The sequence below is a fragment of the Trachymyrmex cornetzi genome, unplaced genomic scaffold (genome assembly GCF_001594075.2).
Source record: "Trachymyrmex cornetzi isolate Tcor2-1 unplaced genomic scaffold, Tcor1.1 scaffold25, whole genome shotgun sequence".
NCBI lineage: Eukaryota > Metazoa > Arthropoda > Insecta > Hymenoptera > Formicidae > Trachymyrmex > Trachymyrmex cornetzi.
The window spans coordinates 1,059,861-1,068,212 of NW_017297166.1; the positions used below are offsets into that span (position 1 = coordinate 1,059,861).

The 8,352-nt window shown below is 31.0% G+C and overlaps 4 protein-coding genes across 5 annotated transcripts in view; 3 read left to right on the forward strand and 1 right to left on the reverse strand.

The window, feature by feature from the left end:
• Positions 1 to 1,170, forward strand: part of LOC108761535 (probable chitinase 2) — a 6,693-nt gene extending 5,523 nt beyond the window's left edge. Inside the window, 1 exon segment of the mRNA XM_083287361.1 lies at positions 889 to 1,170. Coding sequence (XP_083143487.1) covers positions 889 to 1,155 — 267 coding nt within the window. The 3' untranslated portion in view covers positions 1,156 to 1,170.
• Positions 1,171 to 2,198: 1,028 nt separating this feature from the next.
• Prosbeta7 (proteasome subunit beta type-4) lies at positions 2,199 to 3,913 on the forward strand. Its single transcript, XM_018508137.1, has 5 exons — positions 2,199 to 2,334; positions 2,556 to 2,762; positions 3,267 to 3,413; positions 3,492 to 3,690; positions 3,769 to 3,913. Exons 1-5 carry the CDS (start codon positions 2,216 to 2,218, stop codon positions 3,856 to 3,858), a joined length of 762 nt encoding a protein of 253 aa, XP_018363639.1. The 5' UTR covers positions 2,199 to 2,215; the 3' UTR covers positions 3,859 to 3,913.
• A 198-nt stretch (positions 3,914 to 4,111) lies between these two features.
• Positions 4,112 to 8,352, reverse strand: part of LOC108761531 (methionine aminopeptidase 1D, chloroplastic/mitochondrial) — a 23,134-nt gene continuing 18,893 nt past the window's right edge. The window contains exons 3-8 of the mRNA XM_018508135.1: positions 6,632 to 7,045; positions 5,879 to 6,133; positions 5,262 to 5,453; positions 5,014 to 5,164; positions 4,823 to 4,933; positions 4,112 to 4,399 (exon numbers count right to left, since the gene is read on the reverse strand). Coding sequence (XP_018363637.1) covers positions 4,209 to 4,399; positions 4,823 to 4,933; positions 5,014 to 5,164; positions 5,262 to 5,453; positions 5,879 to 6,133; positions 6,632 to 6,712 — 981 coding nt within the window. The 5' untranslated portion in view covers positions 6,713 to 7,045 and the 3' untranslated portion in view covers positions 4,112 to 4,208. The remainder of the gene's footprint in view (positions 4,400 to 4,822; positions 4,934 to 5,013; positions 5,165 to 5,261; positions 5,454 to 5,878; positions 6,134 to 6,631; positions 7,046 to 8,352) is intronic.
• Positions 7,440 to 8,352, forward strand: part of LOC108761530 (uncharacterized) — a 12,877-nt gene continuing 11,964 nt past the window's right edge. Inside the window, exon 1 of one of the 2 annotated variants that reach the window (XM_018508134.1) lies at positions 7,440 to 7,844. Coding sequence is in view for 1 of the 2 variants with exons in the window: in XM_018508133.1 (XP_018363635.1) it covers positions 7,728 to 7,745 (18 nt within the window). In the remaining variant the exon portion in view is untranslated. The remainder of the gene's footprint in view (positions 7,845 to 8,352) is intronic. The other variant, XM_018508133.1, reaches the window with a different exon arrangement.

An 8,352-nucleotide genomic window follows, 5' to 3' on the forward strand; every position in this document is an offset into this window, starting at 1 on the left:
CAAAAGGTAAAAATAAAACTTTAAAAACATAAGTACAAATTAAAAAGTGTCTTCTATCAGATGATATAAACAATTTTGATAATATATTGTTTGCAAATTTGCAATAATTAATTTTTTCATAAGATAAATAAAAATGGGCGTCTGACAAAATGGGCTCCAAAACTGACACTGTAGACAGTAATACTACATATTTCTATTCTTTTCCTTTTATAGGAATTATGTGTACAAAGTATCTACAAGTGAACGTATACAAGATTTTTATTAAATTATTTACATATTTATGCTGTTCTGCAAGATGCAAATATGTAACGCGATAGTTTTTTAAGGGTTTTTTCATATATGCACAATTGCCTTCAGCTCCAATACAGTTATTTGACATTATAAAGCAATATTATAAAGATTAAGTTAGCTCATGATCTGTTTTACAGACAGGTGTGGCGATTTATGCTGCACTCCAATTTTAAATTTAAATTCATATGAAAAAATTAAGAGAAAGAATAACTTAAATCAAACTGATTCAGGAAACTACAAGCATTTTTAAAACGACGTAATATTATCAATAATATAGCCACTATTATTTGAACTATGCAATTAATAATAATAATAAAGTTATAATTAATAATTCATATAAATTTTGACTGTTCTGTTTCTAAACTTTAGAGTAGTTACTCAAAAGTCTCGTAATATTTAGCATTTTTTTGAAATTATGTAAAGTATAATAAATCCTTTTTTACTTTGTTAAAAAAAATGATTCGAGAAATTAAAAAAAAATATATATATATATTTACTTAATTCCACTTTATGCAGTCCTATTTTTATTTGCGCAAGTTTTAACATTTGAAGAAAATATCAACGTTAAATAATTCTGATGCTAATGTACTCTTTTAGGTGGAATATGCAAAGAGGCAGAAATTGGCGGGTGTTATGGTATGGAGTATCGACACGGATGATTTCCGAGGCAAATGCTCATTGCTGCACGGTGATATGGCTTTGCTTGATGGACGCGATTACCCTTTAATGAAATCCATTAACGCAGCATTGGCAAATAACACAATATCATCAGAGGGAAACCAAGTACCGGATTCATCGTCTGTGCAATTACTCTCGAATATTGCGTTTGCGTTATCAATAGTGATGATTTACCTTTCCTTTTGATTAACTTTATATATGAATCATTAATAAATATAATATATAAATAATATTAGTAATAGGTAATATATTAATGCCAATTAATTACTGACAAAAAGCGTTAGAACGTGCTTAACGCTCGCTCGTTCGCAGATTAATTGTTCCTTTTGTCGATATTTAGATTATAAAAATATAATTAATTTACGACATCTGCGATATAAACTTTATATAATATGCGGATTATGTGTTAAAATTATGCTTATGTGTGGTTGATGACAAATATATTATATTTGAAATAATTATGAAATATAATGTTAATAGAGCATAATGTAAAATTATGTAATTATGAAATGTAATGTTAATAACATGATGTAAAAAAGAGAGAGAGGATCGAAGAAAAATTAAAATAGAAAATATATATAAAGACATATTAGGAACAATTGCATTAATAAAAATGTATGATTAAAAATTTCAAAATATATATATTATATATTATTGTATAATCTTTCAAATATAAAAACTGCTCATTTCTAAAAATGCCATATCAACTTCAAAGTTTTAGAAAATAAAGACGATTACATAATTTAAATAAGATTCTGTATGTTATAATTAAATATGTTATTTCGATATTGAAGCCCCATTAAAAAATTTTTTATACATGAATATATATAAGTATGTATAAACATACTTAAACACGCATAAATATTCATAAACATGTATAATTATACAAGAAATATGTCCATATATCTTTCTTTCTTTTGTAAAATTACTTTTTAGTGTACCAAAATAATAATTAATAATTTTGAGAAAACATCAGAAATAATTAATGGAACAATTTTCGCATTGTTTTAGAAAAAATCAAGTTTGGAAGAATGCAAAAAATCCCATTATAATGTAGAAGGAATTACGGTAGAAACGGGCATTTGAGTTGACTCGACACTCCTGTCGATTCTTAAGTAAATATCGATACTCCGAACGATACTCGGAAAGCGGATCGAGATGTACTTATATCAGAGATATATCGATACTGGATCACATTCATCTCGATACTTTCGTACTGTTCGACGTTCGTACACTAGTTATCATAATGGCGTTTTCCAGTAAAGATCCTTGCTTTTTGCCTCTGTGGCAAAATGGGCCATCTCCTGGTGCATTTTATCATTTTCCGGGCACCCAGAACGGCACCGGTGGATTCCAAAAATCACAGTACGTTTTAATTATAATTTATAAACTGATGTTTCATCAGTTTGCATACAGTTTTTTGTATATAACCTGCACATCTCTATGTAAATCTCGCATGTCATCTTCTGTCTTATGGAACAAATTAACGAAGTAAAATTCAAAATACTTGAGACTTTATTAGATAAATTTCCGAAATGGCATAAGGACTTGACAAGTTCTACTCTAATTCATTCTATTATTTGCAGATCTCCTATAACGACTGGTACATCTGTCATTGGTATACAATTTAAAGACGGAGTCGTTATATCAGCGGATATCTTAGGATCTTATGGATCTCTCGCTCGCTATAGAAATCTAGAGCGTCTTATGAAAGTTAATGATAACATCATTCTTGGTGCATCTGGAGATTATGCAGATTTTCAATGTATCAAGAGTTATGTGGAAAGAAAGATGTAAGTGATAATTATTCTAGTTTTTTTACACGTCTTTATTTTTCTAATATTCTGTTCTTGATTTACTACATAAGATAAATTAATAAATGTTTCCAAAAATTGTTCTATAATGCCATTTGATGAGACTGAAGAACAGTGAAATCATCTTGTATACATTGTTTTCATACAGTTTTCTCTATCCAGCGTCAATTTTGATATTGATTATATAGTCTATTTTGAAAATGAGTATCAAATGGTTAAGTGCCTTTTTATCCTGATGCACATTTTCAGCATTAAAATAGATTGTATGAATGATCAAAATTGACGCTAGAGTAAAAATGCATAAAAAGGGTGTAGCGTCTACATAGCGTTTTCAATTTTTTGAACCAAGCAATCTGACGCTGTAAGTTTTATCCAACATGTTTCTTTTTGATTCTTCTGGGTATAAAGTTCTCCTTAAGCATATTAAATTTTTTTACGAGTATTAAAAGATACTATTATTTTACATCAATACTTTTGTTTTAGTCTGGAAGAACAATGCTTGGATGATGGATTTAGTTTGAAGCCGAAAGCGCTGCATTGTTGGTTGACACGTGTCATGTACAACAGACGATCAAATTTTGATCCGTTTTGGAACAATTTTGTCATTGCCGGTTTGGAAGATGGACAACCGTAAATATCCAATATATCCCTTCAACATAAGCAATTTGTATCTTTAGATTTAGCATAAATCATGATTTTGCCTTTCAGATTTTTGGCAACTGTAGATAAGCTTGGAACAGCTTACAAAGATCCTGTTATTGCAACTGGATATGGCGCTTATATGGCAACACCTATTCTGAGAAAAGCTTATGAGGAAAATAGCCAAATGAGCAAGGAAGAAGCTATTCAACTTATATACAAAGTAAATCAAGTTCTTTTCTACAGAGATGCAAGATCTTTCCCAAAGGTATCTACTAAACTATCAAAATTCGTGTATGCGTAATCAATAATTTTAAATTGTTAATGATTTACTTCGCTCTTTCAGTATCATTTGGGTATTGTTACGAAAGAAAAAGGAATCGAAATACAAGGACCGATAGACGTAGAAAGTTATTGGGGACCCGCAATTCTATAAAATTATAATGTTTTCGTATTCTTTCAAAATAAGTTATAATAAAAAAAATTATAGGGTGAAAGTATCTATTCTTTTTTAATTGAATTTGAAAAAAGTTTTCGTTAATTGTACATTACATATATAAGAAATAAGAAACTATTAATATTAGTAACTATACTAATTTTCATTGTAATAATAAATTTTTTTTAATTTTTATTTTGTTAACACGTAAAAACATAGATATTCACAAGACTAAAACGACATATACAAATTAATTTATACATGGCTTTATGTGCACTAAAAATAATACATATATTCAATGGATCCTTTGTCGTATAAATAGTAATGATACCGATCATAAACTAAAGCGACTAAAGTGTTAGTATTTCGCATCCAGTATCTGTTATTAAAATTGTGTGTTCGACTTGAGCTGTCCTAGAATCGTCGACTGTACAAATTGTCCATCCATCTTCTAGAATTATGGTCTGAATCGATCCTTGACTCAAAGCAGGCTCGATAGTAAATGTCATACCTGCTTTCATTTTCCCAGGAAAATTATTTGCTACAAAACAGAAAAAATAAGCATGAAATATTAGTGACGGTTTGACATATTTACAGTACATAGCAATTTATTCTGAGAGAAATGTTTTATATAAAAATTATTTTATAAAAAACGACTCAGATAATTTCTTAATGGTCATCTGCATCGAAATATAGTACTGGACGGAGCATTAGCATCGAAACTATCTTAACAGACCTAGAAAAAGATAGAACGATGTTGGAGTAGTAACGACAAATAGGATAATAGTAAAAAGAGAATTTGATCAATAGGACAATAGTAGAAGTTCCGTGCCCAAACCTTTCTCTTTCTAGGTTCGCAAGACAAAAGATTAGACATTTCGCCGCATGCTCCGTCCAGTACTATATGTCGATGTTATCTGTATGTTAACATGCATTAATGTTAGTGGAATATTTTCATTTGTACCAAAGTGATAAATATCTGGAGCACCATGAAAGTAAGTTCCAATACCATGACCCAAAAATGCAGGTATTACGTTCAAATTGTGTTCATTTGCTGTCTTTTCTATCACGTTACCTGGAAAGAAATAGAAAGATTTTACAGTGCCAAAAATAACATATACAAATAGGTTCAGATTTTAATGATATACATATTACCAATATTATAAAAATGTTCGTTTGGTTTGCATATTTCAATAGCTGACTTTAAGCACAATTCTGTGATTGTTATCAATCGTTTGCCTTCTGAGTCTACTTCACCCACTTGAAACATAGCTGAACAATCGCCATGATAACCATTAAGATATACCTACTTAAACAAAAAATATTGACTTTTTAAAGAACTTGTAACATTTTATCGAACAGAAAAAAGATTACATTTTCTTTTAAAAAATAAAGCTACTCACTGTTATATCAACATTGAGTATATCACCTTCTTGTAAAGGCCTATTGTCTGGAATACCATGGCAAGCGATGTTGTTAACACTTGTACATATAGACTTGGGAAAGCCATGGTAGCTGAGTGGACTGGGATAAGCTCCGTTACCAATGATCATATCATGTATTTGTTTATCGAGAAAATCAGTTGTAATACCTGGCTAGCATATATTAATTTTATTTTATATTTTGTTTATTATAATATTTAATGCATAGATGTGTATATCTGAAAGCTATTAATAAAATTCCTGGGGATACATTTCAAAAACCAAAAAGAAAAAAATATATATATATAAATAAGTGTTACTCTTAAAAAATATTTTTTAATTATATGTTGATTTTCAACATACATATAATAATCCTTACACAGATTTTAATTGCTTAGTGAACAATAAATTTATATGAACTCTTCTTATTCGGTTTATGAAACTTGTGATCCCAAGGCTTGTGCATATTTTTCAGATATTATCAGTACATAACTCCAGATTCGCCACATTCATCATCTAAAAATTTGTTTGTGATTTTAAGCTGATAACCAAGGCAACATGAATCTGGACTTTTATATAATATGTAGGAAATAATTCACCTCGATTAACGCGCCAGCTTGACGCAGAATGCGACTAGCAAATTTACAACTATGCCTCATACATTCTATTTGATATTCATCTTTGATCTCAGGCATTGCTGGCCCTTTTTTGGGTATCATAGACTGACTGTAGGATGGCTGGGGTATGTATGCAGGTACAGTAACTTTTTCAGAAACTATCCAAGGCTGGACTATAGCATACTTTCCAAAAGAATTGTCATTATGGATATCAATAAATCTGCGTTTTTCTCCAGACTAGAATAAATAACATGTTTTTTTATAAAATAATCCAGTGTTTCAATAAGTGTATTAGGTTTCACACATGATGAGCATTGTATTATTTTATTCTTTTTGTTCACCGAATATTAAAGGAGGATAAAATAATATATTATAGGTATCATGTGTGAAATGGAATGCACTCAATAGCTGTGTTCCAAAATTTACTGCCAGTACTGAAAATCTATAGTGCCCTTAACGTAAACTATAGATTTTCAGTATTGGCAGTAAATTTTAGAACACAACCAATATCTCTTACAACAGTGCTGTTCGAAATTTGTAATTCTAGATATTTGTATCAACGTTTATGCTTACTGGTTTTCCTTTTTTATCTCTAGCAAGAATTATAAATCTACAAATCTTGAACAGTATTGTCTTACATTATCTGATTATTAAATCATTATCTGATTACTAATCATTAGTTTGACCTAATAATAAATGTATATTTTTTTAATTTATAGATAAAAATAGATATACCTTTGACATGGTCTGGAGAAAGTTCAAAAGGTATGTTTTAGAGGCTTGTACCATTTGAATAATGCCTTTAGTCGAGCGCATGTTCCAAAATATTTATTTCAGATAACTCTTCTTATATGGTTAGTTTTCCGACCTCTCTTATAAAGGTCAAAGTGCTAGACTGTTATAGAGTCTCCTTGGGAAACAGAGAGTCGCTTTTTTGTTTCTTTTCCAATGGAAATTAATTTATCTTCTCTCAGAGTTAGCGTATTCGTATCGGGTGTTTACTTTAGCTACGTCAACTCAGAAATCGATGAAATTAGGCTCATTCGACGCGTTTTTGTTGGAAACGAATGAATCTAGCTGAAAAAAGCGTCGCTCTGCACCGCAAACCAAGATATTAATCTAGATTTAAGTCAAAATGGTTAAAATTGACTATTCTTCTTCTTCTTTTGGTTTCCCCTTATTTGGTTTTCCGATTCATGTAGTCTCACAGTGCGATGCAGAAATAACGGATCATTCGATGTAATGAATAACCTCCTCGGGGAGCAGAGGCTTCAATTCGATTAATATCTTGTTCTTGTTTTGAGGTTATACTGGAGATCTTGACAGTGCTTTGAAAAAATTGATTATTCAGGTTTGGCTGGACTTCTGCACCAGTTCATCTTTCTTCCTCTTCCTTCCTGCTAGAGAGAAAAGGAAGAAAGATAAACTAACGCAAAAGTTCAGCCAAAAAGAACAGACCTCATGTAATTCTTCCATCATGGGGTGCGTTCCGTTTCTCGCATGATGCGCATAATGCATCGTTTATCCTTGTTGCTCACCAAACGTTAAACAAGGACAATGGATGCATCATGCACATCATGCGCGATACGGAACGCACCTCTTGTCACACCGTGTGACCGGTGTGACGTGTCACTTGTGTCGCTTCGCTTGTTGGAAGGCACACGCCACACAGTGTCATCCAGTATACAGTAGATTTTAGTGAGCGGTTGCAGAGAGAAATCTCTCTCTGGAGATTGTCATTCTGAATCTGGCATATACCGTTAAATCTAAAAATATAGACCGATCAGATACAAGAGCTCACCGAGTGCTCAGAGAGCGATCGTCGTACCGAATGCACTCAATGCATTTGGTGAGTACACGAAAGTGAGGTTACGTTAAGTTCGCGTTCATTTCATATCGTGCCGTGAGTTAAAATTACGATCAATCTTCAAGAAGTGCAGCAAATACTGTGAGTAATAACGTGCTTCTTTTACACACAATTCGTATTATAAGTTTGATCACGTGGTCGCGGAGAAGTTGAACGAGTGCATATGTATCTCAGCACATGCATGTGTACACAAACGCGAAAAATACTATCTGTAATTATTCACTGATAAAAAATATACCAATCTCAATGCGTTGTTTTATGAATCGAATAAATCTAGCAGAAAAAAAGTGTCGTTCGGCTATATTAAACTAGTTACTAAATTATTAAATATTTAAGATAATACGCGTGTGAAGTTAGAAAATCCGTTATATTGAGGAATAAAACTCCTCCTCTATCTGTTATATTATTATATAACTTCTAATTGAAAAAAATCACTAAGGAATTAAATATCAAACTGCATTATAATTAAAGAAAAAAAGAAAAGTTTATTATTTCTCAACATATAGTATATGGCTTTGTCTTTGATATATGTTTTATTTTGTGTAAGATTTAGGCCCAGTTTCACAACTGACGGTTAACTCTTAACCGA

What these genes read in the sequence shown, in the direction of transcription:
- Prosbeta7 (XM_018508137.1), top strand. Translation starts at nt 2,216, where the DNA reads ATGGCGTTTTCCAGTAAAGATCCTTGCTTTTTGCCTCTGTGGCAAAAT. An exon ending in AGTTATGTGGAAAGAAAGAT is followed by an intron (nt 2,763 to 3,266) that starts GTAAGTGATAAT and finishes CTTTTGTTTTAG; the next exon opens with TCTGGAAGAACAATGCTTGG. An exon ending in GGTTTGGAAGATGGACAACC is followed by an intron (nt 3,414 to 3,491) that starts GTAAATATCCAA and finishes TTTGCCTTTCAG; the next exon opens with ATTTTTGGCAACTGTAGATA.